This window comes from Colletotrichum paranaense (genome assembly GCF_030867605.1).
Source record: "Colletotrichum paranaense strain IMI 384185 chromosome Unknown Scaffold_20.1, whole genome shotgun sequence".
NCBI lineage: Eukaryota > Fungi > Ascomycota > Sordariomycetes > Glomerellales > Glomerellaceae > Colletotrichum > Colletotrichum paranaense.
Genome location: NW_026848978.1, coordinates 386742 through 414602, shown reverse-complemented (window position 1 = coordinate 414602; position 27861 = coordinate 386742). Strand labels below are relative to the sequence as shown.

The window sequence follows — 27861 nt, the reverse complement described above, 5'->3', positions numbered from 1 at the left end:
CATGTGCTATAACAAAAGTAGTCCACCTCCAAGCTACCTGGCATTTCCGAGGTTAATTGCACAGGACACCGATGAGCCGCCCCTAGAAGGTATCGCGTGGTCGACTGTTGTTTAGACTCTCTCTCAAACTTGGTGGTGCGGCGGCTTTCAGTGGGACCCTCACCCAACTCACACGTCAAATCAACGAGAGGGCCAGACATGATGCCAAGGCATCGCCAAACTTTGCTCCCCAATGGTGTTGCAAGCTCATTGATAATCCGACAAAATCTGAGGCAAGCTTAAAAAAAAAAAAAAAAACCTGACAAGAAGGCCTCAAAACCGACTGTTACCGTCTGCCATCATATAAACGCACTCAGATGTGAGTGTCGCATTCTGCTGCGTAACGTGATACAGCCTTGGACCACGCTTCGCGAGGGTTGATGCTCTATTACACTATCACGTTTCTGCATTGTGTGCTAGAAAAGAGACACGGTGCGATTGGGGCATCTCAAAAACAGAGGAAGCGGACGGAACAAGTGCGCGGGTATCCTCCGTTTGGCGCTCATCTTTAGAGTCAACTACCTACCTTATTGTAGCTGCCCCCTCTGGCATGTCCAATCGAGGATCTACGGACAAGGAATGTCAGCGACCGTCCAGTTGGACATGCCATTCGCAGCCAGTTTGAAACAAGAGACAGCCATGTCGCATCGCATCGCGGCGCCATCCTCTCTGCTTTCTCCCAGTCACTGTGGCGGAAGAACACCGAGGGTATGGGTCTTGACGGGTTTGCCTGAGGCAAATGTTCAAGCCAGCTGCCAGCATGCGACATGGCACATAGCCATGGGTAATCAATCAGACAGCTCTCCAGTCATCCCGTTCGGACCATTTTGAATCGTGACCAACAAGCTTCTGACCATACTGCGTAATAAAGGTTGGCAAAGATTGATTTTGACGGGTACGCTGAAGATCAACCGAAACGACTGTCAGAGAAGGGAGCAAATTATCAGAAACAAAACAATAAAAGAAAGAGAGCGACGCACCGAAATAATAAAGATAATGGAATAATCCCCCCAGCAGAAAAGGGAGAAACGCTGTGGTTGAAGGCCGCCGCCGCTAAACTGCATTACGGCACATCCCACGTGTCTGGAGTTCCAGGAGGTCACCTCATCGTTCACCTCAGGTCAGGCCCAGGGAGGTTAATATTCACCGAAGGGTACGGATAGGTAGCCCTTCCCAGCCCTTCTCCGGGGAAGCGCCCCCTGAGAAGACGGGAGGTACCATCCATCCACCCACCCATCCATCAAACTCCGAGTCTGAGTCCGGCTCTGTGGTGCCACTGGTGTGTCTGGCCGCCCGGGCTGGCTGGCTGACTGAGCTGGGCTGGGCTGGGCTAGGCTGCGCCCAGGGCAGGTGAGTGCATGGCCGGCGACCCCCTCCCTCCTCTCCAAGCTCCAAGATCCTGATCGGGGGAGTGGATCGCACCGTCGAAGAAATGCCAGAAGCCAAAACCAACACAAGAAAAGACGAACTTTGAGTTTGGTTCATGTCATCGCTGCTACCGCTGCATCCATCCACTCAGGACGCCGATGTGACTTCATCCGTGCCGCAACTGCTCGCTAGTCAGTTGTAAATTACCTTACCTTTCCCGAGAGTTTCCCACTGCACCCTTCTCTTGCGCGGGCTGGTGTTCCTGTCGCTGGCGTTCTGGCTGGCATGCGGTCTTCTCCCGTCACACTTCAGGCACCACACTTGCATTCCTTATTCCTCGGCACCCTCCCCCGGTTGAGATCTTCGGTTTCAGCGCCTGATGATCGTGATGGGATGGGCTTGGTGGTTCGTCGGCTTCTTCGAAACCACCGTACCAAATGAACCTGTGGGCGAGCTATTTGGTGTGTTGTCTTTGTTTTCGTGTCGCACCAGACTTCGCAATCGTTGAATAAGCTCATACCCGCAATCTGCAGAGATCATGGCGGATCGGTGGTTGAGTCCAGCAGGAAAAGCTTCTCGATACGAAGCTATCGTCAGTTGGCGCCGCAGTGGCTGGGCCCCCTCACTTCTTCAGTTGGACCGGTTTGAGCAGGTGGTGCACGCACGCTGTTTTTCTCTCCTGCAGTGCGGTCCACACTACGTTAGCCAGCGGACAGAAATGACGGACTACTCGTAGACGTATCCGTAGGTAGTCGTACGCTATTGTGTACGCAGTAGTGTACAAGTAGTGTACAAGTAGTGCTCTTGTGAGCGTGTGGACCAAGCCGCAGATACAGGATACACACATGACGCGGGTGCACCTGTGGGCTCTGCTTGGGACCTGCAAATAGCTCGATGGGATCCGGTCGCCGCCGCCGCCATCGTCGCCAGGCTGGAGGGGGATCATGGCTAGATTAGGCAGAGTGGGGAGGGAAGGCCGGAGGCTTACCTGAGGTGTCCTCGGAGAGGAGAGGAGAGGAGGGGGGTTCCGTCAGGGGTCAAGGTGTGAGAGTCGAATTGCGACAGCAACCAAGTGAAGGGGGGCGTCTACGTCTGTCTCTGTGCCCGTAACAGGGGGGTGTGGATGGGGTTGCCTGCCGTTCCCCCAACCCTTGGCTTGGACCAGGCAGAGAGAGAGAGAGAGAGAGAGAGAGAGAGAGAGATTGTGTGCGTAGCCAGGCTGTACCGCAATATGTACGTGCAAGGTAGGCGGAGGAAGGATGCAGCCATCTCTCGCATATGCAGGCCGTTTGGAGCAGTGCGAGGGTACCCGACTGACAGCGGCGTCAAACGCAAGGGATGGGGAAGATAGACACTGTAATGTGTGGGCGTACACGCTGTGCCGATGTGCGTGTGCGTGTCTGCGTCGGATGTGTGTGTGTGTGTGTGTGTGTGTGTGTGTGTCTGTATGTGTGTATGTGCGCGCGTGCGGGAGTGTGTGGTGTGGAAGAGATGGTGACGGTATCACGGTGGGAGAGGTACCGAGGCGACGTGAGAATTGAATTGGGAGAAGGGCGGTGGTCTGGTGCTGAGGTGGGCGAGAAACAGGTAGGTGCTCTCTACGAAGACATAGTTCGCGAGGTTTAGGAACCTTGCGGCTAATAAGGCTGGGAAGGATATAGTAAGGTACTCCGTACGATGGAAATGCGTGATTGTGAGGATGGATAAGCTCTGGATAAGGTGCCGGGGGGCGGGCTGCCAAAGTCCGTCCCGTGCAATTAAATTGGTGCTTGTGGTTAAGAAGTCACGCATACAATGAGTCGTGGCAAGATAAAAGTCGGGGGGAGAGAGTGGGCACAGGTCTCGAGGTGTTTTGTTCATCGCAATATATCTGCCTCGATAGATTGGTTCACTGGAAGGTACCTCACCTCACACAGGCGAAGGCCACAGATGGAGAAACAGCGAGGAAGAGTCGTGAGGTAGGTGCTCTGCGGCGGCAGGAGATACAGTACGTATTGAGGCTACGTGCATATCTGGTGCCTCCCGCCCAACCTGTCGAACCTGACGTACCGCCGGGGAGACTGATCTGACTCCTTGGCGTTAGCCACGGTGCGCTACAGGTACGTACTGGCAAAGTCTGTGGGCCGCAGAGCCTTTTTCGGGGTCGAGTGGCACGGCACACGGCCGCTGGGCCCATCCATGTTTCTTCTGTCCTCCATTCTTCTCTCACTCTTCCCAATTCGTACAAGCCTCACACCCCCGGTAGCCCGGGTATTTTCTGCTTTTCCCTTACTATGTACGAATGTACTCCCGTAGATGGTCTCTGCTCTGTGCTCGTCCCTCTGGATCCGTATGGATACCGTCCGCCCGTCTCGAACCCTTCGGCCCCCCTTTTTTCCCTCTCTCGCTGGGCTGGAAATGAACAAGCACGCACAAGAAACGGTTGAGTGGTACGTATCTTCTTACGCACTTCAGCCAGCAAGTTAGGTTCCCTCTCCTTTTACTGCCACTGCTAACATCGCATATCCCAAGCAGCCGCATGGAAGCCTATGCCTATCCGTATCCGTACATAACTTGGCACCATCGTGATCGATCAGTCCGAAGCTGCTACAGCCCATTGGCCATCATGACCTCCAGAGCCACGGCGTATAGCGATCAATTCTGGTGAGAACTTCGGAACCTCCTGGGAGGCTGACAGCATTCGGTTACTCGCGGGAACACGGGTCTAGAAGGCACAAGCTCATATTAAGCACGAAGAGCTGATATTGCTTGCTTCGCTGCCATGCTGATCTCCTCGACGGATTGGCTCACTCTTGGGCTTGGCTGGCATCTCTCCTACCTCCCGCGGTCCACATAAAGACTCGTTATCTCTCGACCTAAGCGGATAATAAAATCGAGCAAATTCTCCAGCCTACCCTGCCCTGGCCGCTGGCGCTGACGAGCTTGCATATTCAACCTTTGCCCTAACTTCTAAGGTTACGCGCTGCGTCGCTCGGGAACCCCCAGCCCAGGGCCTTGTCTCCATTCTATTTTCCCTTCTAGACGCAGTCACGCAGTCACGCAGTCCAAATACAACCGGCGCGGCACACGGCCCAAACATACAACGTTCAAGGAATGGCTTGGCTGGTGCCGCACTCCGACGACGATGGTCCTCCTCCCTGAGGCTCCCCCCATCCTGTACGTAAGTCGCAACGCTTCTCAGGACCCATCATGCGGTGAAGGTAAACGGCGGAGACTGGGTCTGGGTCTGCACTAAGTCTGGGACTCGGTCTTGTCGGCAACCACTTCACGTGAGCTTGTCTCCAAAATGACGAGCCTATCCCCGACAGTCAGGGCCCCGCAAACCGTCCCATCTCTCGCTATGGTCAGACTGGTTTGGTCTTCCCGGTCACGACACACTGCGAAAATATGTACACAGATACGTGTCTGACGCGATGGCCAGACCTCGTCTCCATCGCCCTGTTCAAGACTCTTATTGTTGACTCGTCTTGTTACCATCCTAGCAGCTTTTCTGTATGGAATATGGTGTGGCTAGGGTGACCGCAGATCGAATCGCTGGGCGCAAAGCGCGGGCATCTCAAACACCCGCGTCCCGCGTCCTACTACAGCATCAATCCACGACACGACACCAATACCACGATATCACGATGCCACGATGTTCGTGCATTGGCAACATAGTCATAGTCCACAGGTCCAAAGAGATGCGAGAGTCATCGCCAATGCAGGGCAATTTGCCAAATGCACTCGACACCGCCTCAGCAGCAGCAGCAGCACTGCGGGAGGCTCAATTGAGTGCCTCTGCTCATACCTACTTTTACTTGCCGATGACTTTCAGCGGGGGGTGCCACCCACGGCTACGCGGGCACACATTCCTGCGAGGGTTGTGGAACATGGGAATCAATTAAAAGCTGAGACAAATGATGCAGCCCAGCCCAAGCCAGCCGGCGGCCCAGACAGACTTCTCCGAACGGGATGCCACACCTCCAAAGCAAGGTTGCAAACCCACCACACGAGCCACAGGCATCCAGGTCTGCACGCGCCACGGGGAAGCCGACTCAGCCAATGCCAAGTCCTAGCCTCCAGTGGTGAAGAGTTTCCACCAGGCCTCAAAAGCCAAGCCGTAGGCCGAGCCAAGCTATTTGTGGTCGAACGGCGCGTTTATTCGATTTGCCCTTGTCGGGGACAGGACATGTCGACGTCTCGAACTAGTGCTAGGCTTACTTTTGCGGCCTCATTCCACGAATAAACTCGGGTTGAACTCGTCGTCGCTCTGGATCACTCGGGCGGCTGTGGCTCAGCTCACCTCCACACTGAGTCTACCAGCCTCGAACCCACCAGCCTATCGCCGAATCATCGGCCCAGAACCCCAAACACCACAAATGCCAAAAAGCACCTGCTGAATAAGGCTCGCTAAAAGTGGGGACCTCGAATCCTCTCCTCGTCATCCCCCCCTCGGCGCCCCAAATGCGTGAGGGAAACCCCAGCATCGTCACGTTTTTCGCCGTGATTGGTCCGGTCAGCTAACGCTACATCGGCAGAAACCTTTTTTCTAATTTTCCTTCTTTGCTGCCCCTTGGCCTTCAACCCCTCGAGGCAAACAAAGCAAGCACCACGGCAAGCCTTCCCCACCCTCGCCTAAGGCATGCGCTAAGATACGTACCCTTAGATCGGCGCATGCCGTTGTCGTCAACTACTAGCCGTTCCAGACTATTGCCCCGGGATTACAGGCGCCCAGTGTCTAGGCGGTTTTGACGCGTCCGAATTCCTTTTTCCCAACATCACCGAGTCCATCATAGAAGTGTCGTACACCGAAATGTTATGGAAGTCATTGGGCAGCGCTGTTGGGCATTTTGACATTGCATCAGATTCTCGAACCAGATGCCTGAACTGGCCCTGCCAAGACGAATTTGCTCCATCGTCGTTCTCGCAGATGGCAATCTTCGGGCTCGTTTATTCCGTCCAGTCACCGCCAAGAAAGCGGTAGTGACTCGCGGAGAACCAACCCCTAGGCCTACGTAAGATAGAGCCTTTGGGTGCTGCTGATGGTGGTGATGAAGCCTCTGTGCATACCATCCACCTTTGCCATGCATTGATCAAACGCACGCACACATCGGTTCGCTTTCCATTACAGAGAAGAGACGTAAGACGTTGGGATTGCAGGAACCATAAAAGAAGGGAGCAAGGAAGAGACAGGACGATCAAGGATTCCTTGACCAGGACCCCGATTCCCCGTCTCTCCCGCGGTTGTGTCATGCACAGGCGACCTGCCTCGAGGTTCATGTGTCATGTCTAGAGGTCTCTCAACCTTTTGCTCCTGGTCTCTGTTCTCGCTGCTCACCGGACGTCGCGGCTCGACATCCATCCATGTCCGTCACGCCCGACAGAAGGTCCCCGTCAATCTTAAGTTCTCAATCCCCGATGCATTAACCGTCTGGTATACAATGCGTTACGATGCCACACTACGAGGACGAGCAGACTTTTTCAGGCTCGCTCGCCACGCTGCCCTCTTGCTACGGTTAGGTACCCAAACGACAAGCTCGCAAAGTCAGGCGCCCCATCCATCAACTGTAGATAGAAGCTTCGAAAAAGACAAGATGAGACACGTCCTGAGAAAAGTGCGAGAACGGTTTGGATTTATTGGGTTGAAGTTCAGAAAAAGGGACGATGGATTTGCCTTGCTTGTTTTAGGCCTCCTCCTCCTTCTCCCTCATTTCTGAAACATGACACTCGCTATCTTACTTCCTCGGAGATCTTATCGATGATGCGTTTTTTTTTTCTCTTCATTCTCTTCTTCTCTATACGGAGTACTTCCGCTCACTTTTTCTTCCCATCTCGGACTCGTCTCGTTTTGACCTCGGACCGGGAAATCCGTGCGCGCGTTCGATCCAAACACTTTCAAACGACTAGAACGCCCAAGAACAACCCAACACGAAAGGTATTAGGCTCCGCTAATGCTATTTTCCCCCCGACGGACTTGTTAAGCCTCCTATGGTTGCATGAGTATCAATGGCGTCCTTGGGAGGGAGACGTGTATCTATTTCGATCTAGGTATGGTTTTCCGTACGGATACAGAACAGCTTGCCACCTATCATTTGACGTGCATGGTGTGCAGGCAGGTACCGGAGATCGACGGTTCTTACATTCCTCGGTTCTTGTGTCCCGCAACTCTAAATCACTACTGGTACTATAGAAAGTCCGCAGGAACGCGCGGTGTTGGACGGAAGAGATAGTGGCGGAATGTGGTTTCATTAAAGAAAATCCCGACAGTTCCTCACGGGAAATCCAAGACCGCGTTCTTTCCTCGGGATTTTCGTTCATTCCACTATGGGCTGTATAGGTAGGCATTCGACATCGCGCTTTTGAGTAAGGGGGCTCTGGGCTTTTGCCTTTGCGTTGCTTGATCTCCACATTATACCACAGCCCATGGTATGCCACCGCGGAGGGAGGCGCAAAGCATAAGCGCTGGCTCGATTCACCACGGGATGTGTGGAGTCATTGTTGGACTACCTATATTCCGCAAGGCACTCGAAGAAAACTCCACCGAAGAAAGATGGAAAGATGGTCTCTCTTGATCAACAGCAAGTTATGTATCTCGAAGGGGATAAGTCAAGGCTTTAAACGTCGAAAAAAAAGACAGCTCGCCTGTCGCGCCCGTAATAATATCTCATGTTCGGGTATCGCACGCCCGCAGAGACCTCTTCCCGCCCCCAAACACCCACCTCACCTGATCCCCCCCCCCCCCCCCCCCCCCCCCCCCCCCCCCCACCCCCCCCACAAAATATCTCCTTTGTGGGGGTCCCCCCCCCCCACGCACCCCCCCCCCCCCCCCCACCCCCCCCCCCCCCCTCCCCCCCCCCCCCCCCCCCACAATGCCCGCTGACGACTCGAGATGAGGAGAGACGGAAAGGTTTCAGAGCGCGGTGGTATAAAGGCAAAAAAGTTTTTTTTGACAAGACCGATTATCCGAAAAGTGGTTTGTATGTTTTCTTGAGCTAGATCGAGCTTTTTGTCTCAAGGTGTACGACTCCCCGAGTGGTAGCTTTGGTGCTAGTTTGGCGGAGATGTCACTATGGAAAGCCAAATATTGTTTATGGTCATTCATCATCGATACTGAAGCTCTCGACAACATGCTGATCACCCTCTACACGTGGATGAGTATACATACATCACGGCAACATGGGAGGAGGAAAAAGATCGGACAACCCGAGATCGTCAGACCTCAGAACCAAAGGACACACACAACCTCCTTCTTACCCCTAAGCGTCCTGGCCACTAACATGTCAAGCAAGCAGGAACCGGAACGTGGTTCAGAATTTTCCGTAGTCTTATATAAGCCTCGCACAATATTCACGCGCACAAAGTTTCCCCTTTACTGTATTGCTTTTCCTTGAACACCTCGTTAAATTACCACAGGTACGGATGCTTTACCTTGGTTTGTACGGAGTAAAGGCCGTTTCTTAGTACCTTGGCATGGGGTGGGCCCGTGGGTGGTGGGTGGTGGATGGCGGGTTCCGTCCGCGCCCCGGCACGAATGGCCCCCGTCAGCTCACGGACCGGTGATCGCGCGTGTCAGTCGCAAAGACGCCAAAGAAAAAAAAAAGAAAAAAAAAAGGAAAGGGAAGGGGGACTGAAGTGGACACTCGGTGAGAGAAACCCTTACCGAATACCGGTCCGAGGACCAAGAGAACAAATGAGATTTCAAAAGAAGACGGCAATCAAGGAGTCCCGTCAAGGAAACATTCCAAAAGAGAAAAGCACCCCGGAGTTGGGACTAATATAAGGTACGCAAACGAACACTGTCCGAGGGTGCATACGGAACGGGTACGGCCACCATGACTCCAACTACTTTTAGGTCCGAGGGTAAATACCTACCCATCTCACACGAGGTCCCCGTCCTTTCACTCCATACCTACCTTGCTCTAAACGCCCTCTCTTCGGTCCTTCGGCGCCGAAGAATCGGATCCTAGTGGATGATGCCCCTTCCCACCATTGGAGATCTTGTTTCGGGTGGTATCTGCTGGTGGAGCACGTCGTCGGCCATCATGGCGCAGCACGTGGGAAAACCATCTTCGTGAAGTGCGCGCGGACATGCATCCGAATTGAAGCACTCTGATGACAGAACGAAAAGAGAAGGCTTTGTAAGTCTACAACATACATCATTTCGAATTTACGCCCATTGGGGTGTAGTAGGTTAGAAGCTCTAGACCACTACATAGGCCCAAACCGTCGCTGTCATAATCCTGGATCGCCGCTCATACCGCTTTACACACGCACGCGCGCACTCAAGGTATCCGTCTTTAGACGCCGATGCCAAACAAAAGGAAAAAAATACCCGAATTAGAAAAAAGTTTCCCCCAGGATCAACACATAAGAGTACACAGTTGGCCGCAGCCATGAACCGGCGCCGTCGCCGTTTAGTCCAATCGTCCAAAATCGGCTCAAGACCTGGCCAGAAAGAAAGGAAAGTAAACCGATTTTCTAGTCGAAGCGAAGTGTGTGTGCCTCTTCCCCTTCTCTCCCTCTCACGATGCGGATTTATCGCTCGACTCCTGCTCGGGGTGGTAGTTGGTCTCCCCCAGCATCGCAGTAGGCTGCGTAGTCATAGCCGTCTGCGTGTTGGGCTGCGGTTGCGTCTGTACCGTCGGACCCGTGGGCTGCTGCGCCGGAGGTTGTGACGAAGATCGTGCCGGTGTGCCCGCGGTGGCGGCGTGGAGCCTCTGATCCAACGTCTTCAGTGCCAGCGCTCGTCTCCGCTCCGCCTCGGCTCTCGCACCACCAGGTGCGCCTCTCTGTATGAAGTTGTTGCCTCGTCCGGACGGGACGTTGTCCGGGGAGAAGGGGCTGCATATCCGCATCGCCACCAGCACCTCAAAGATCTGGTTTGAAAGGGTGGCAACGAAGGGCTTCACCGGCGCCGGGAAGAACTCGGCAAATGCAAACGTCTCGCTGGCGTCTCCGCGGAGGGAAGTCGGCTGAGAAGAGTCGAGGTCGGGGAAGACGGTCTTGTAGAAGCGGAGGTATGTCCAGCTCGTTAGCAGGCCGCTCAGAGCAAGGGAGAAAGAGGCCGCCGTCAAAAGCGGCGTCAGAGACAGAATAAAGACGATGCCGAGATATAATAGAGGGAATCGCGGAACTCGAAGGGAGAGGATGCCGCGGAACAGAGTAACGGTGTGCGCCGGGACGAGCTGGCTAAATGCGACGAGGAAAGAGATCTGCATCGGGATCGTGCCGCCAATAACGGTCAGTCTGTCAGGAGCTTCGTTAGTATTGCTAGCCGCAGACACATAAGGCGAAGATTCACTTACGTCCAACGCTCGTTCCTTGTCAGGGTGAAGAAGATGATCATGAGCGCAAAGGTCAGGACATTGGGAATCAGCGCCGTGACGGCGACAAACTTGGCCAGCTCCGCTGAAGACCAAGCTCTCTCGAGGTATCTACCGCCTTGGTAAATGGTGACGCCGGCAATTCCGAGAGTGAAGATGTTGTTCTCGACCAACGTTGAGGTCAAAAACGTCCACGGATAAATAAGGGAGAGCTGAGGGATGAGCGTCAGGTACGGTATCACGATCTCGGATGTCGCGCTCCATTGACGATAGCGGATCGCCGCGCTCAGAAACGACTGCACGACGAGGACAGCCAGCAGAACCCGGGTGACCGGCGGAATGTTGATTCGGGGCGGCATCTTGGACAGCTTCCGTTCGAGGAGGAGGTCGTCAACAGCTCATCCAGGTTGGGATCGTGAGTTGGGCAAGCTCGCTTTTTTTGCCCTTCAGATATCTGGTTCCTGGAGCCTCACACAAGGGGACACTTGGACGTGACTGGTAAGGCGTCCCGGGGTCGTTTCAGTGGGTCCCTTGAACGGATTAATAGTCATACCGACATTAGAGGTGAGCTAGTCCCGACAGGGGGAAGAGCTGGAAGCTTGGCGCACGGTCCTTGCAGACGGGACTGATTGGATCCCGTGGTCCATTTTGGCGGGTTCCCAGCAAAATTGACACGGGCAGCTTCTCTCCCCGGTTGCGGTACGTACCTGAGAACCACGTTCCCTCGAGACTCCCTCTCGTGCCTCAAGTTCTCTCAACGATGTGTCTCTGACTGCCAATATCAACGTCTAGGATTGTCCTACAGCAGTAGGAATCCTGCGATAAATTTCGACTTGCGGCGGATCAACAGATGGAGTACAACACATAAGAGGCAAGGTGCGGCGCACAAGCAGCAGCACAAACAGGGCCCCGAGTTTTTTCATCTGCAAGGCGATGAACGGGCTGAGAGGGGGGCGTGGGAGTGTTCCACTGGTGGATACGACGAGTCCTCGATGCGGTCGAAACGGGGAGATCTCGTGGTTCCATCCCTGCAGGGCTTCCAAGGGCACTTGGTTCGGTTGAACGCCAGCTCAGCCCGGCCGTGCCAGTCAGAAGCCGTCGTCCGCCCTCTCCCACAGGTGCCACTGTCCCGTCCGGCCTCTCGGCAGGAAAAAGCCTTGTTGTTGTTTATTGTCTCGGTACAGCCATGACCAAAGGCCATTTCAACGATTTCCTTGGGGGAATGCTGTGACGGATGAGAATGCCTTTTCCCAGCGCAAGCTGTGGCTCACGTTGGTGAGGGCGCCACAGTGCTCAGGCGGCCAAGACTGACTCGAGAAGAGGCCCCTAGACGCCTTCGGACGGTACCGCAAACCTCGGACGGGCTGCCCTAGGACCACCAAGAAAAGGTGCCAGATCGCTCGTTTACTTGACTAGGCCGACTTCGTCCGCTAGGGGAGAGACGCCGTTGCGTTCGCAGTGGCATTACTGAATGTCAGAGAAGGATACAACTGTCAATCTGAAGTACTGGTCGCCACCCAACTCGCAACGAGACGATCGCTTGCCATCGTTACAACGAATGCCAGCTTTCCCGATACCCAGTCCGCAGTTAGCGGCTCAAGCCCGACACACCCCTTCCCTCGTCATCTCAATACCTGTTACCCCAGACGCTGCGGCGGTATTGCGCTGCGACACATGTCGCCATTGAGGCAGGAAATCCGAACACCCAAATGGCAACGGGTAATAAACAGCACAAGCGCCAGTACGGATACACTACGAATGGGCATCGTTTGAGTCTGTGCCAGGGTGCTAGGGTGATCTCTGTGAGAGCGTGCTGCCATTCCCAGGGGTGTTTCCGAACAACAAAACGTCGGCCAACGTTGACGGGACGGGGTTTGTCCACAAAACGAGGTCCCATTCGGCTTGGCCTGATGTGCCGGTGTGACTGGCCAGCAGCGAGTGCTCACAGACAGGCGGTGGCAGGGGGGCCTGAAGAAGTCCCCGGAGCTATTAAAGATCGAAGGCCATGCAGCCATCACATCCTTGTCCACACCCACCCATGGCGCCTCGCAACCAGCGGTTCCCGCCAGGAAGGCCCCTTGATGGGCAATGCCACGTACACACAAGAGATGACCTTTCCGGGCAGACAGACGAGAGCTTGGTAGAGGGGAGAGAACGCAGGATGTGAGGAGTACCGAGAAAGGCAACGAACGCTTGAATCGACGACGACAGTGGCATTTCGTCGTCAAACATACGTCGTTGACACAACAAAGCGCGGCCACAATCCTCAAGACAAGAGAGGCTTGTTCCGGCTGTCTCGTCCGACTCCGACCACGAGCGTTCCCCCCAGCTGGTGTAATGACCAGTATCCCCCACTCGGCACCGTACCTTGCCTTGCTCATTCAAGGTTTGGCGGTACGTACATGACGGGTAAGAATTGGAAACAGACAAACCGCTGCCCATCTGCGCGGGCTGCAGCCCCAAGAGGCGCGGCCCTCTCTCGGCATTAGCCTCCAGGGCGGTGGCCGTATGGGGCAAAAAGAGAGAAAGAAAGCCATGTACGTATCGATTTGTGCATACAAGCTAAGCCGTGCCGCAATCAAGACAGACGACGGTTGGGCGGAGACGTCAGAACACACACAAGCACCAGTGGTCCCAGTGCACCAGACAAGCATAGTCTGGCGCTGCTGGGAACTGGTCCCGTTGCTCGTCTCATCTTCCCTCCTTAGCCTGGCACGCCTGGCAAGTCTGTTTCTGCGGCGTGCTTCCGCGCGTGTCTGGCCCTGCTTTAGTTGTGTACCTTGGGTCGTGGAACAATGCTGGGGGCCAGAAACAGCCACCAGATTCACAAGACTGGGAATGTTTCTGGGCCTCCCGCCTGCGTGTCTCTTCTGATCTCCGACCGGTGAGGTGGAGATGGGTATCCGTAGCGGGATCAAGTCACTCGAAAAGGGGGAGGAGGGATGGGAGATGCCGGAGCACGGAGGCAGGTCACTGGTCACTGGCAGTGGTGATACAAAAACTGCATTCGATTGGCGCAGATGCGCTAGAAGCGAACGTGCGGCGGCGCCCGCAATGGGCAGATATGACGGACGGCAGAGTCAAGGAGTTTGCACGAGCAGATCAGCTGGGTTAAAGACATTGGAGGTTTTCGGGTTTTCCCATTGCATCCAAGAAACTGGGGAGCCGCCTTACGTAAGGTGGGACTTGATGGTGGGCTCGACATGTACAAAAGCTCTAGCCAATCCGTGCATCGCTCTCCCGTGTCTGTATGTACTTTTCAATGTATCTTTCGACTCTACAGATTCATCCTGCGTACGGATACGTACGAGGTACTCCGTACCTGTGTCATGGTCGGTACGGAGTACGGAGCACCTTGAAAGTTCAACGTCTCCAGCCCTCTGTCCGTCACGGTCCAGCTGCCCGTATCCCTACGTCTGTCAGTCAGGAAGAGCCCGGCATCCACTGTGCCTTGCTTGTTCTGGACCCCTGAAACCATCGAGGTTTTTTTTCTTCTTCTTCTTTTCTTCTGGTGCGGCTACGATGAACGCTCGTCGATATGCACGCCGGTACCTAGGCATCGATCCGTGTGCACCTTGGAGAGAATTCGCTTGCCCCGTAGTCAGCTAGACGACTAGAGATCGACACACACTGAGCAAGAGATTGAGCGCAATCGCGCACTTTTGATACCCAGTCGTGCCGGTGCTATTTTGGATGGGAGTGTGCCAGGTAGGAGGATCCATCCCCGGTGCTCACATTGCACAACAGCATGGAGGAGCCTAGCGAGAAGCGAGCGACGCATTATGTATGTACTCCCGTTACTCCGTACTCCGTAGTTGTACCTCTCGAGATCGAGAAAGAAAAAAAAAAAGCACGCACAGCCGGCTGGGCCCCCAGGCCTGGAAGGCAAGGCACGAGGCAGGGAAATAGGGCAAAAAATAAGATAGAGAGGTAAAATGTACTTTTACGTATGCGCGAGTATGAGACGGTACTTGGGACAAAGCGCAAGGGGCGGCATTGTGACTTGGGGGTGTCAGGACCACCTTCAAAGTGCCCCGAAATGTGGCTCTCCCGGGAACCCTGTCTTGAGTAGCAGCCCCAAACACCAAACCCCAAGTTCGATGGACCACAACAACAAATTGATGGACGGGGACCACGGGATTAGCAGAGAATTATCGTTTTCTCGAAGGCTGCCCGCCCCTTCTGCCTCCCCCTCCCCAGACACAATCCTCTCTGGGACCTCCCCTGATCTCAGTGGTGGAAGAAGGTACCTTTCGAGTCGTCGTTTCCTTCTGCCCGGCACTGCAGCAAGTTTTTCGTTCTTCTTTTCTAGTCGAGAGAACCGCGCTCCGAAATATGGGAACACATACCTAGTGAACAACGGGGTAAGTCAAAGAGACTGCCTGCCGTCTCGTCATTGTCGTGGTCGTCGTACCTATCGGCTGGCCCAGATTTCTCAATGGGATCGCTGACTGGCTAGTGATTTCGAGGAACGGTCCAAGAGGTACGCTGAAGGTTAAGTACCTTGGATCATGCACTTTGGGGCCTTGGAGCCGGCTCCACACCCGCCCGACAAGTACGGTACGTACCTTTCGTGGGTAGGGACGCAGTAAGGTATGTATGCTTGTTCCTCCAGCTTCCCGTCCCAGTTGATGGCAAGCCCAGACGTGTGAAAAGTCTCCAAAGATTTCGTGTGTCTTGGTTGATGCTGGCATTTGCGTTCATCAGTCTTTCCATTGCCTGGGACTTGCAAAGCCTCGACCAGGGTCCGGGGCCTCAGGCTGGTCCCTTTCCCTTCTTCCTTTCCTTCTCCCCTACTGCCCCCATCTGGCGAGTTCCCTGCTGCTCCTGATCCGACTGCGACAGGTGTGTGTGCGTATGTGTGTGCAAATATGTGTGTGTGTGTGTGTGCGTGCGCCGCCTGCAACTGCATCGTCGTGCCGCTGCACCGATGGGGACGGAGGCATACATCGGGTCGTTGGTGGTCGCGGTAGTGTCGAGGGCAACCGTACGGCACCTTGAGCAGAGAAAAGAAAGCTGCTGGTGATCGACGGGACGGCGGTAGGCAGGTAAGTTTATGGGGTGAGTGCATCAGCTAGTGAGCTATGGTATGGATTTGGTAGTGTAGGTATCCGTACTCTACCGTGGTGTATGGTACGTATGGGTAGCAGTAGCCAGTATGCCACTGCCAGTTCCACGCGCATTTCGGCTTCCATCCCTCAAATGATGCTGCGCAGGTGGCAGCTAAAGACGGGACAGTGAGTGCAAGCAATGCGGAGGCAACGCCGCGAAGCCGCGACGCAGAGAGCGAGGAAAAGCGTATCGTGCTCATCCCGTCATGCCCCAGTCCCAAGTCCCAGATCAAAGATGTACTCCGTACCTTAGTCGCAGTCGCAAAGTGCCAGGCCAGTCAGGTCGCTCCCCTTCTCTCTCTCCTTCTCTTGAATCTTGTCCAGGTGTCTCTCCTCTTCCTCGTCCTCGATCCATTCCATCCATCCTCCTCTTTGCTGCAGTGCTGGCACCCCCGGTCAGTCATAGGCAGTCCCCTACCTTAGTCGCTAGTCCAGTCAGTGCCCGCCATTGAATCCAACTGGGCTGCTGGCGCTAGCGCCACGCCTCACGCCTGGTCTCGCCTAAACAAGGTACGTAGGCTACGTACCGCCAGATTCAGATTCGCCCATCCTTCCATTTCATCCACTCTTGCGGGCTTCCTCAATCTTCAATCTTTCCTCATCTTGAATCGACGACTGCAAAAAATCGCTTCCCCCTCGACCGACGACGCCAGCAAAACGCGCCCACGAAGGCTCTCATCGAGTCCCCCATCGAAATCTCGTAAAGAACCCCCTTTCAATTACGCCGCCCACAGCGGCGCCGAGCGGCATGGTCACCAAGGAGTACCTCGACTCGGACAGAGTCAACTTTCTCGTCTGGAGGTGAGTTCACCCTTTTTGCGTCTCACCCACTCCCGCCCGCCGCACCTCCACGCACAATCGCGCCTCACTCATCTCACGCCCTCTGCCTTTGCCCTCTCATGAATCGCTTCTCGACGGATGGCCTCGCGCCCTCATGCTATCGCTGACCTGCTGACTTTGACTCTCCTCTCTCAGGTATCTCTTGGAAGGCAGTACGTGACAACCAACCGTCTGGGTACAGCCAGCGACAGCTGGTGGTGGGCCACGGGCTTTTTTTCTGACGATTGCAGACTACCGAGAGACCGCAGCCAAATTCCAGAAAGAATGGCACATTCAGCAACCTCATCGCCATTTTGACTTCGCAAATCACGTCAAGAGCCACGCTTTGGTGTCCGTCATCAACAAAGGCCTCTGCTACCATGCCCTCGAGAGAGAGCATGCGAAGAAATTGGTAAGGCATTGTGCTCCACTCGGCTGTCCTTCCCCCCTTCCCTTCCGCGTCATAAGCAACCGGTGCACCCCGAGTCGGCGGCGAGACGGACGGGTGGGTGTGTGGAAAATGTGCGAACTCTGGCAAACTAACGTTTTCTCTGCGCGTGCAGGTGCCTTCAGATGCTGCGGCTGCGGCCGAAGCACTGCAGGTGGGGTTATTTGGGCCATTGATCGCTCAACCGCCTCAAAAAATTGAGGAGGATGAGGACGCAGATGGCGAGGTGGACGACACAGAGATGGAGGTCGAAAACACTCGGAAACGCCAATTTGACAGCCGGCCACAACAGCAGCACATGGTGAATGGCGGCTCACCCAGCAAGCGGCCCAGGCTGAGCAATGGGTATGAGAGCACGAACGGGGCGGATGCGGCCACGGACCCCATGGAGCTAGACAGCCATGGCGACAACAACCATGCCTATCCGTCGCCTCTCGAAGGCGAGCAAGCTCCGACGCCCACCCCGAGAACAGATGGCCCCGAGCAGGGCACGCAAGTCGACAAAGTTGAGGAATTGGCCACGGAGACGACATTTTTGCGATTAATGCCCGATGACGGCAACTCCAGCGCCGGTGCCACCAACAACGCTGGCGACGGCGGCGCCCCGACGACTTTGACTACCACTGCTGCAAGCGCAGGCGGCCCTGGAACTTCGCCCTCGCCAGCCAACGGTGAAAACGCACCCATTCTGTTGCGCTGCGAGTGGAACCCAAAGGACCCATCAATCTTGGCGGCTGCTGGAACCGATGCGCTAGCCCGAATTTGGACCATCTCACGTTCAAGCACAATGACGCCCACTCCAGCTCCCGAACCCGACGGTCACGTGCATGGTGTACATCGCCCGTTTCATAGTCTCATCGACGACGAGACTCCCAAGACAGCCACAGTAGGTCAACTTGCTTGGAATAGTAGGGGAACGGCCATTGCCATCGCCATCGAACATGGCGACAGGGCATCGGTTCACATCTGGGCAAAGGACGGTTCTCATGTCGACAAGTTCGACGTCTCAGACCCTCCCGTGATCAAGCTCCGTTGGAGCCCGAGCGATGCAGCCCTTCTCGCCATTGCGCCCGATAACAGCAACGCAAATGGACCCGGCGGCGCTCTGGTCACTGTCTATCACTCCCTGACGTCCAACACACTGTCCTATTTCCTGCCGAATCACGACTTGCTCAGCTGGCCACTGGATGCTGCGTGGACCAGCGAAACAGAGTTCCTCCTCACCGGCGGAGATGTCATGCTGTCACTAAAGTGCACGGAGACGGCCATCGTGCCGAACAAGAAATTGGAGAGCCGAGAGGACGACACATTTACTCAGGTTGTCTACGACCGGCGATCAAAACTTTCCGCTACCGCGAGCGACAAGGGCATCCTGGATGTAAGTGTCCCGAAACGCCTGTGCCATGAAAGTTCAGCTGACTCAACCTTGTAGCTTTGGGACGAAGATGGTCACCGCCGGTCAATAACGGCCCACTCTGGGGCGATCACGGCGGTACAGTGGCAGCCTCTCCCGGATGATGCCGTCGTGCCGGAAGACGAACGATTGGTCGCATCTGGAGGCGACGATTGCGCCATTATCATCTCCAACGCCAAGGACCCTGAGCCTGGAAAACCAAAGTCTATTCTGACCATGGAATCGCCCATTGTATCGATTGCATTCACACCAGATGGCGCATTCATCGCCGGAGCCACGGCCGGTCGCATTCTGATCTGGAAGGTTGGCGAGCAGCACACGATGCCAAGGGCGAGCTGGAGCAGATCGCCACATCCCGGATGGCTCAGTCCCAAGGCGAGCTCGGAGCCGGAGGACGAGGATGAGCACTGTCTGTGCTGGGATGCCGACGGACAACGGCTCGCCTATGGAGCTAACAGCAGAGTAAGTCATATCTCAAAACCTCATGGTGCGACCTGATTCTAATCATGCGCAGCTGGCTGTGATCAACTTCCGTCGGTAGACGAAACAGAGATTCCGTGCCCTCTGGCACACGCTTAAAGTCGTTCAAAGCATTCCAATGGAGTGTTGGACGTTATAGAGACTCGGTAGTCCAACATCAAACCACCGAGACCTTCCGAGAAAGGGGAAACCATGTCCACCCTCCGAGAGTCTCAACCAAACGATTCTGTGTCGTACATTTACCACTTTCGAATTTTTGCAGTTATCCGGCGTCGCGGCGGTGTTGTTTATCGATGATTTCAGACAGGTCCCCAACAAACGGGGTTGGGGCGGGGAACCGGCTGCCTTCTTGCATACGCGTACCTTCCATCTCACATTACAACTGAAGTTTCTGGAAAGGACGACTGGCGTCTGCGTTGGTTTAGATGTCACCGTGGTAGATGATTCGGTCTCTTTCCCCCCTCTGGTTGACTGATTGTTCTCCAACGTACTCGTGTCCCGCCAGCGGAGGAGGGGTACTTACTTTGACACTTGAGGGCTCAGCACGTTGTACACTATGCCTGTATATACCAAACGATATGGAAAAAGGAAACTATGACACTTGACTTCACGCTGGTTTGATTTGTGTGTAATTTTTTGACGATGTCGTGAAGGACTACAGGATACCATTGTGGTTCTAGACCTATCGCGAGGTGATGAAGAGCGACAGCCTATGGTGGGAAGGCTCTATGTCAGAAATTCTACATCACCATCATTATAGCTTCTAATGCAAAATGTACGGTATGTGATTTGGCTTCAAAGTTACCTACCTTAGATCACCGACGGCTTGGTTAGACGTGACAAAAATGGCAGCCCGGGCCCCCGCATCGGATCCGGACGGACGACGGAGAGGGGGAGGGGACAGTGTAAAGGGAACGGGAAACCCCAGCCACACTTTTGCCAGCGCCTCTCCTTCAATGTCGTGCCCCGCACGTGTGATTTCCAACGACGACGTCCCCTCCATTTTTCATCCGTGCGCCGCGTCCGTTTCCCTTCCTCTGATTGCAAAAGAAGTTGCGGAGTATCAATCCCATTGTCTTCCCGCCCTCGACGATCGAAAAACGCATTGTTTCTTTTTTCGACTTCTTCCCGTGGCGGACTCGGCGATCGCGACTGACTGAGGGGGCGTGCTTTTTGTCTCACTGAGATCCGACGTGGGTTTTAGCTCGCGATATCTCGACACTGCTAGACGAGTTTATCTTTTTTTTGACGATCGGGTTAACGAGCGAGGCGACTGCGTGCCGAGTGAGGTGAACGAAACGGCGCCAGGCAGGATCAACCTCGCACACACCCGCCGTGCCTAATCGACCTGGCAGCTGGGAGCTCTCACCAACCGACCTTTGCGACCTTCTCATCTCTCTCGTCTCTCACTCATCCACATACAACACGCTAAACCACAACCCGTCAACCACTGTTACAACATACACATCACACACAAGGAAAAAATGTCAGCACCATACTACACCCCCCAACGACCCTACTTCCCCCCCTCAAACCACCCCTCCGCATCCTCCTCCACCTCCACAACACGCGCAGGCGGCAGCGGTGGCGCATCGGGGGCAACAGGAGCACCCTCCTTCACACCCGCCATGCGCGACCGCCAAGCGCGCGGGAAAGACCCCTACTCGCCGCACGACAGCCCCTCGGACTCGGATCTCGAGTATGAAGGCGGGGCCGGGGGTTCGCCTTCGAGGGGCGGCGGCGGGGTGGGTAGGTTGGGACACCTCGGTCCCGGGGCAGGACATCACGGCGGCGGCGGTGGTGGGATGTTAGCCGGGGGAGGAGGGGGAGGTGTGGGCGACGGCGATTCGCATGAGGTTAGGAGAAGGAAGCTTTGGGCTGTTGCTGTGCTTGAGGATCCGGAGAAGTTGGCCATGTACGCGTGTAGTCGCGGAGACGTAAGTACCTTTCCCCTTTTCTCCCCCCCTCCTTTTTTTTCTCTTTCGATCCGTCTTTCTCATTCCATGTATATCGCGCACCCAACTGACGTCCTTTGCAGAGCATACCCGGCACCCGCCTCCACTTCACCCGCATGCTCTGCGGTTTCGACGAGGAGCCGATGCACCAGCATCAGTCGGACCACCGCAAGGCGTCGGCGTCGTCGTCTTCGGCGCGACGGGATCCGAGGCGGCGGAGCGCTGGAGGGGACCGAATGGGTCGTCATTGAATCGGGCCACAGGCTGCATGGCACTTTCCTTTTTACCCTCTGACGGCCTCTGACGTATGACATGACACTTTTGACGCGGTTTGCGGGATTACGGACTTGAGACTTTGGTTTTGAGATTTGGGGAATGGGGTCTTCTTGAGAGGATTGGTATCTTTACGGGGAAGCAGCTTGCTCCGCCTTGACGTTTAACTCGTGGACGGTCTTGACGCGACCAAAGGTGGGGGGACGGGGGGGGGGGGGGAGGGGAACATCCCTCGGCTGTAGTGGACGAGGTTGGCCTCAAATCGAGGCACGTAAGGAAGAAGAGAAATAGCACGGCGTAAATGGAGTTACGGAGTCATCATCACGTCCTGCATCCTCAAATATACATTCTCTCGAGTCAGACAAACTGCAATGGGTCCACATCACGACTGAATACCAGCCAAAAGTTCTCAGTACGTGAAACGTCAATGTGAAAAAGGGATCGTATGTCGGTCTCCCGCTGGTATCCGCACCGGATCAGCCAGCTGACCTTATAGAAGCTATGTAATTCTCTCTCTCCCCTCTGCCGTTCTCTAGGTAAGCTACGGTCAGGCCAGGTTTATCCTACGAGTAGGTACGCAACCCCAGACCTCCCCTGGTCATCATAATTACACGAAATGGCAATCCCGTCTAGAAGAACAGGTTTGCCGTGGTTCCAATGTGCAATCGTCGAAGCTCCCCCAAGATGGAATTTGAATCCAAAAGGGGGCCAGTAATAATAGTAAATGAAAACAAGAAAAAAGCACCGCCAACGCCGAGTAATGCAATGGTCTAGAGTAATATCCAACTTGTCCCGTCCTGTATCTTCCCTCCTTGAGCTGTCCCAGGTCACACCGTATCTTTAGGCGTACCTGGCGCTCTGAGTCCTGTTCATCTCCCAACCTCCGTTCTGGTAGGGGTCACCGCCATGATAAGGCGGAGGCGCGCCGGGCCGCGTAGCAGCCGGCGGCGGCGGAGGAATGTTGGGATTACTCCACGCGCCCCCGTAGCTGTTCCATCCGCCATTGTGCGCCATCGCCGGCACGGGCACGGGTTTGAGGCGCTTAGCCCTTTGCCGGCTCCTGCTCCGCCGGCACGCGCCGCAGATGCAGCTAAACAACACAATGAGGACTAGGAGGCCGACGACGATGACGACGGGGATGAAGATGCCCTTGTTGTTCTGGATCCAGTCCATGATCTCGGTGCCGGCGTTGGCGCCCTGGCAGACGCCGTTGGAGCACTTGCCGCCGCCCGTGCACGACGTGCCGTCGAGGAAGTTTTGGTTCATCGTCACGCAGGCGCCGTTGCCGATGCTGGGGACGTTGCAGGAGATCATGCAGTCTGAGCTGCCGCTGTTGCATGAGGTAACCGAGGTGGAGTTGGTTCGCGATCCCCAGGCGGTCTTGCACTGCTGGTCACGAGAGGTGCACTGTCCAGAGGCGCAGGTGAGGCCCTCGCCAGAGTTACCGCAAGAATCACCGTCAGCCTTGTGCTCGTCGCTGGGACACGTTGATGATGAGCCGCTGCAGGTCTCCTGGGGGTCGCAAGAACCGGTGCTCGTTCTGCACACGGTACCGTTGGAAGCGAACTGGCACTGGCCGTTGCAACAGTCCTCGTTGGCGGGGTCGCAGACTGATCCGGTGGTGAACTTGCACGTCGTGGGGTTGCAGCACCTGTTGCTGCCGCAGCCAGAGGTTCCACCGCAGTCGCAGTCCTCGCCAGACTCAACAATGCCGTTACCACATTGGCTTCCGGTGATGGTGTTGACATTTCGGTTGTTCGTCAAGCAAGACGACTTGACCTGGTTACGGAGAAGACCGGAGCAAATGTTACCGATACTGCAAGGAGAGAATGCTCTGATACCGGTGCCGGTCGACGGGTTCATAATGTAAGAGCCACCCGCATTACAGGTGCTGGAGCTCAGGGGGCAGCACCGCTGCATGTCGGAATCGCCATTGCTGCAAGTGTCGGAAGTGCAGTCGTGTACGGCACCAAAGGTATGGCCGACCTCGTGAGCGATAACCTGCCACTCACTTGGCGTTTGAATCACTACGTTGGCTGACGCGACCGTCTCATTGTTACTGCCGCTGCCTGATGTCTGGGCTCCATCGGTGCAGGCCTGTCCCAACCACGCCAGACCAACAGCGGAATCGGTGCCGCAGGTACTCAGGAGCGTCCAGAAGGCGTTGTCATCGTTGGACTTACCACGCCACGCCGAGAAGAGATTGAGACGATCGGTAATGGTGACGCTGTTACTGCATGCGACGTTCCACGGGGCGGTCGAGCTGGCCTGTCCAGGGCAGTTGGCGTCGCTGATTGTGAGATTCTGAATGCCGAGTGAGATGTTGAATGTGCTCTCGTACACCTCGGAAGCGGCGTTGATCACATCGATGATGTTCTGCCTGACAGCCTGCGTTGAGTTGAAGGCGGCGGTGTAAGTGCAGTCCGTAGCAACGCCGAGGAGGGCGATCTTGCGTGTCGTCGGGCATCCGTTGGTTTGTCCGATGGTGGAGACGAGGTTGACACCTGCGCCGTTGTTACCGGTGCTGCCGTCAATCTGCCTGCCGAAGATGTTGCGTCCGAAGAGAGAGTTTGATGGCACGGACTGCAGGGGTTCGGTATCCCGCGCGTCAAAGATCTTGTAGTCGGTGTTGAAGTCCAAGCTGTCCGAGTTGCATGAAGACCGGCCGAAAATTTCCCGCTTCTTCTTTAGATCCTCGCGATCGGTCCAGTATTCGATAATATCCGAGTCCCTCCAGACCACCATGTACTCGTCGGGGTTCCGGCCCTTGCCCGGAGCGTCGGGGTCCTCGCGGTGCTTGCGCGCATGGTAGTTGGTTCCAGTCTGGATTCGGTGGTGGTCGTCGTCGATGCGGAAAGCGCCCTCGAAAATGGGTTCCGCGCCGTCTCGGTGTACCGTGATTCGAGCCCATCCAGCATGCCTCCAGTCGTTGGGGCTTCCCTCGTGGCGTACGAATGCCTTTCCCCTGAATACCCGGTGCTCTAACCTGTCGACAGTTTCTGTGGTGTGGATCTTGCCGTCGTGGCCCATGTAATTCACTTGGAGGTTATTGTGGAGAATGTCATCGTTCGGTTCCAGCGCAAGGCGTATTTCCTGTTGCTTGTCGTGTAGAGAAAAAGTGAGATCGAAGTGCGAAAGGGCGTGGCAGTGTTGTGAAGGGGAGTGGAAAACGGCATCTTCGAGGATGGTGACATAACTCAGCGGGTTGCGCTGTGTCGAGTGTGCTGTTCGCCGTCGTCAGTACGCCTCGCAGTACACCATCACTTTCCTAATACATACCATAAACACTCTGGGGAAGAGCCGCGAGGCCGGCAAAGGCGGCAGCTATAGTCCTGAAGGAAACCATGGTTTGTGGTGGTGTCCCCGCAAACGGGGTGAGGCTCAAAGAGGCCTCTCAGTTGTGGTGTTGCGTAAGCCTCTCGAATAGGGGAGATTGAGAGAGGAAGAGGGTCGGTTTGCGATCGTCTTAAACCACTGTTGTGCCCACGTCGCACCGCGTCGTCCCGGGTGGTTTCCAAAAAAGAGCAAATACACACACGATGGGATGACGAACGAAAAAGGTAACCAGACGGACAGCAAAGTAATAAAACAAGAATGAACGAATGGAGAGTGGTGGACGGGGAAAAGAAGGTGGAAAGTCCGGGTGCTGGCGGCCGTTCGACGGGTGACGGAAGAGGAGAGAGCGCCAGTGCTCAGGAACTTGCGGATGTGGGATTCCTCGGGGGGCGTGTGGCACACTGCAGAGTGAGAGTGAGGGTGAGAGTCCACTGCAAAGTGCCAAAGAGCGTGCGAGTGTGAGATGAACGGTGGATTGCGCAACACGATCTCTTGGTACGGGGGCGTGGACCAACTGTATTGGAGCTCGGGAGGTGCTGTGGATTCCACAGGCGGGCTGGGCGACGTCTTGGTAACTCTTGGCCTAGTGCTACTCGGCGACGCGGCAGTGGCAACGCCAATGTCCAAGTATCCTCGTGGGGGCTGGGACAATGCAAGCTGTGCAAAGTACCCGTAGCGTCCGTAGCGTCCCTGGCAACCAACCCGGTTTTTGTGTCTGTATGTACGGAGTACCCGTACAGTGGTTTCTCTCGGTTTGTCGTGTTGAGTACGATGCAAGAGAGAGAGAATGGAAATAAACGACAGTCCCAAAAGGGGTGGTTGGGTCGGGTGAGTGAGAATCAAGGTTGCGGGATGGGTTCTATTGTGGCTCTGCACACTCTTTTCTCTCCCCTCTAGACTCCTGACTGGTTGGTGGTGTACCCTTCTCCAGGACCGGGGGAGGAGGAGGAGGAGAAGAAGCCTACTGCGTAGGTACTGTACGTAGTACGCAGTGGAAGGATGTCAGGATGGAGAATGGTTCGGATTTTGTGTCCCTGTTTCACTGTTAGTTGCTGACAACCTTTTGGCAACGGAAGCCGCAAATGCCAATTAATTCTGCGACCCGGTCGATCCCCCATCGACCCCGAGCCCATGGACGCCAACACGGGCGCTACGCTGGACGCTGCGCTTGCTTCGCTCGCTCTCGTAATCCATCCCAGGCACTTGGGCTAGCTTGTCACTGACACCAACACCCCGGATAGGAATTAAACGAGAGGAAAATGGGCCACGAAAGAAAAAAAAAGAAGAAAGGCCGAAGAACCCGCCGCCCGTAGCCTGATTCCGGTCCAGCCAGAAAAAAACCACTGACGCAGGAGCCGGCATCGGGGCTTCTGTATACTTCGTAATGTTTGCGCTATAGTTCATCTCATGGCGCTGACCGACATATGCACGCAATGATTCAGGCTCATGCAAATATAGGAAGACTGCAAGAAAGGGAAAAAAAAGCTTCGTTCCAACATACCTCTTCGATGCCGACACCAAGTGGGATGCGGGTGCGTGCGTTGCGTTCCGTTCGTAGGCTGTAGCGAGAGGGGAATCCCGGCGTAAAAAGCCAAGATGCTCCTTTCCCGGGGATCTGACACTGTCCTCGTCTGAGCTGAGGCACGAGGAGACCTAGGAGGGCCGTTGGAGTCCAAGTCCCGCGAATACCTGCTCCAACTCCCGTGAATGTAGAGGGGGCCAATGGCCTAGCAAGGCAATGGAGCCGATGAATGGAGGGGGGAAGGACTGGACGTGATGGGATGAGATGGCAGCCCTGGGAAAGACGTATCGGGCTGAGCAATTGGCAGCGTGTCAGCGGTTTCTCTGAGGATTCTCCTGCACATGCACATTCAATGAGTGGTGGTGTGTTGGGTTTCCCTTCCCTTGACAGAGGGGGATCCCTACTTTACACAGAGCTGTGTAATCGTGGGCTATTCTTAGCCGTGCTGTTATAGACAGAATACGTACCTTTTTCCGACGTTGGTGGTGGTTTTTCCCTTCCAGATTCCCCAAAGGCCCAAACCCTTGGCTCCAAGTTGCGACCTTTTTCCCGTTGTGTGTTTCAGAGCCCAATGGAATGGCACGCTGGGCCAGGTAGACTGCAAAATAGGGCGCTTTCTCGGCCAATGGCAACTGCCTCACCCTTGCGAAAGGGTTTCGTCGAGAAATGATGCTGGCAATGGCAACCCGAGTGAAGGGGGTTCTTCAAGCCTTTATTCAAGTTTGACGTTTTGACGGGGAGCTTAGGAGAAATGTCGAGATCTCTATTGTGTATAGCCTCAAGGACAAAACGCACAATCTGGTCTGATCCGTCCAGTGGTGCATGCATCCACGATGATTTAAGTATTTTTCTTCTATTCTCCCCGAAATCTTGGAATGTTCTCCGATTCTTTGACGGAATGGAATCTGTGGATCATTCAATTGCGCCGAGATACCACTATTATGCTCATCACTTTTTCTTGGCTCCCTTCTCTGCCACTCTTTACCCACGGTAAACGCTTTCCCATCTGGCGAGATGGGCCATTTCCTTCAACCTCCCCCCGCCCGCGCGCGTCGGATGGGACGGTCTTGGTGCTTGGGTTGTGTCCTACTTGCTTGTTGTTCTGCTACTACCAGTCCGGTGTTCCCATTCACCACCGAAAAAACGAGTAAGCTTATTGAAGCTTACGTCTCCCTTCCCCCCTCTCTATACACTGGGTCCCTGACTTTCGGGAGGCTGAGCAGGGCTTGGCTTAGAGTTCTCTGACGGAGCCAACTCTGTCTCTGAGCCCGGGGACTGCGTGGTTCGGGACCGCTAAACCTAATTGGTCTCTCTTTTTCCTGTGTCACTCATCCTTCACTTGGAAGTTTCATTTTGCTGCTTCTTCTTCACAAAGTATCAGCAAGAGAACGCTTCTAATACACCTAGGCACGCATCCGAGACAGCTTAGTTCGGTACGAGTTGCCAGGCAGCTCCAATTTCCAGGGTCTCAAGCGAAGTAGTATTGGAAGTTACACAATCAGAAGAAACCCCAGAGTTGATTAAACCTCCCGCGTACAGGGACGGCATGGGAATGGATGACAGAGTTCAGAAACTCAATACTCACCCTCCCCGCTATCGACCGAACCAATCATCCATCCTCATCTTACACCTTGGCTTTTCACCAGGGAAAAACATCAGACGGCCTAGATTTCTAGAGCAACCATTGGCATCAACACCGCCTTTCCCTAATGTCCATCTCTCTACACAGCCCGCGCTGGTCAGTAAGTCAGTCAGTCGAAAGGGTCGGATTTAAGCCTCTGGTCCTCCGCCGAT

General features: G+C 55.2%; 10 protein-coding genes across 10 annotated transcripts; 7 read left to right on the top strand and 3 right to left on the bottom strand.

Annotated features, from left to right (window-relative positions):
* Positions 1-2444: 2444 nt before the first annotated feature.
* Positions 2445-2998, bottom strand: CPAR01_15659 (uncharacterized protein; the record flags this gene model as incomplete). The annotated part of the gene is made up of 2 exons (XM_060499907.1): positions 2445-2562; positions 2595-2998. Coding segments are annotated over 2 exons (522 nt in total), but the record flags the coding sequence as incomplete, so codon positions are not given.
* Positions 2999-6671: 3673 nt separating this feature from the next.
* Positions 6672-7103, top strand: CPAR01_15658 (uncharacterized protein; the record flags this gene model as incomplete). The annotated part of the gene is made up of 1 exon (XM_060499906.1): positions 6672-7103. One exon carries the CDS (start codon positions 6672-6674, stop codon positions 7101-7103), a length of 432 nt encoding a protein of 143 aa, XP_060341482.1.
* A 2805-nt stretch (positions 7104-9908) lies between these two features.
* On the bottom strand, positions 9909-11068 carry CPAR01_15657 (eukaryotic integral membrane protein; the record flags this gene model as incomplete). Its single annotated transcript, XM_060499905.1, has 2 exons — positions 9909-10632; positions 10692-11068. 2 exons carry the CDS (start codon positions 11066-11068, stop codon positions 9909-9911), a joined length of 1101 nt encoding a protein of 366 aa, XP_060341481.1.
* Positions 11069-12418: 1350 nt separating this feature from the next.
* Positions 12419-12853, top strand: CPAR01_15656 (uncharacterized protein; the record flags this gene model as incomplete). Its single annotated transcript, XM_060499904.1, has 1 exon — positions 12419-12853. The coding sequence occupies one exon, from the start codon at positions 12419-12421 to the stop codon at positions 12851-12853; it is 435 nt and encodes a 144-aa protein (XP_060341480.1).
* A 751-nt stretch (positions 12854-13604) lies between these two features.
* CPAR01_15655 (uncharacterized protein) lies at positions 13605-14318 on the top strand (the record flags this gene model as incomplete). The annotated part of the gene is made up of 1 exon (XM_060499903.1): positions 13605-14318. The coding sequence occupies one exon, from the start codon at positions 13605-13607 to the stop codon at positions 14316-14318; it is 714 nt and encodes a 237-aa protein (XP_060341479.1).
* Positions 14319-14644: 326 nt separating this feature from the next.
* On the top strand, positions 14645-15160 carry CPAR01_15654 (uncharacterized protein; the record flags this gene model as incomplete). Its single annotated transcript, XM_060499902.1, has 1 exon — positions 14645-15160. The coding sequence occupies one exon, from the start codon at positions 14645-14647 to the stop codon at positions 15158-15160; it is 516 nt and encodes a 171-aa protein (XP_060341478.1).
* Positions 15161-16568: 1408 nt separating this feature from the next.
* CPAR01_15653 (LisH protein) lies at positions 16569-19042 on the top strand (the record flags this gene model as incomplete). The annotated part of the gene is made up of 6 exons (XM_060499901.1): positions 16569-16621; positions 16796-16812; positions 16891-17051; positions 17203-18465; positions 18520-18963; positions 19016-19042. The coding sequence occupies 6 exons, from the start codon at positions 16569-16571 to the stop codon at positions 19040-19042; spliced, it is 1965 nt and encodes a 654-aa protein (XP_060341477.1).
* A 1423-nt stretch (positions 19043-20465) lies between these two features.
* CPAR01_15652 (uncharacterized protein) lies at positions 20466-21187 on the top strand (the record flags this gene model as incomplete). Its single annotated transcript, XM_060499900.1, has 2 exons — positions 20466-20918; positions 21020-21187. 2 exons carry the CDS (start codon positions 20466-20468, stop codon positions 21185-21187), a joined length of 621 nt encoding a protein of 206 aa, XP_060341476.1.
* An 862-nt stretch (positions 21188-22049) lies between these two features.
* On the bottom strand, positions 22050-24555 carry CPAR01_15651 (disintegrin; the record flags this gene model as incomplete). Its single annotated transcript, XM_060499899.1, has 2 exons — positions 22050-24433; positions 24489-24555. The coding sequence occupies 2 exons, from the start codon at positions 24553-24555 to the stop codon at positions 22050-22052; spliced, it is 2451 nt and encodes an 816-aa protein (XP_060341475.1).
* Positions 24556-24915: 360 nt separating this feature from the next.
* On the top strand, positions 24916-25221 carry CPAR01_15650 (uncharacterized protein; the record flags this gene model as incomplete). Its single annotated transcript, XM_060499898.1, has 2 exons — positions 24916-24953; positions 24984-25221. The coding sequence occupies 2 exons, from the start codon at positions 24916-24918 to the stop codon at positions 25219-25221; spliced, it is 276 nt and encodes a 91-aa protein (XP_060341474.1).
* Between the last annotated feature and the right edge of the window lie 2640 nt (positions 25222-27861).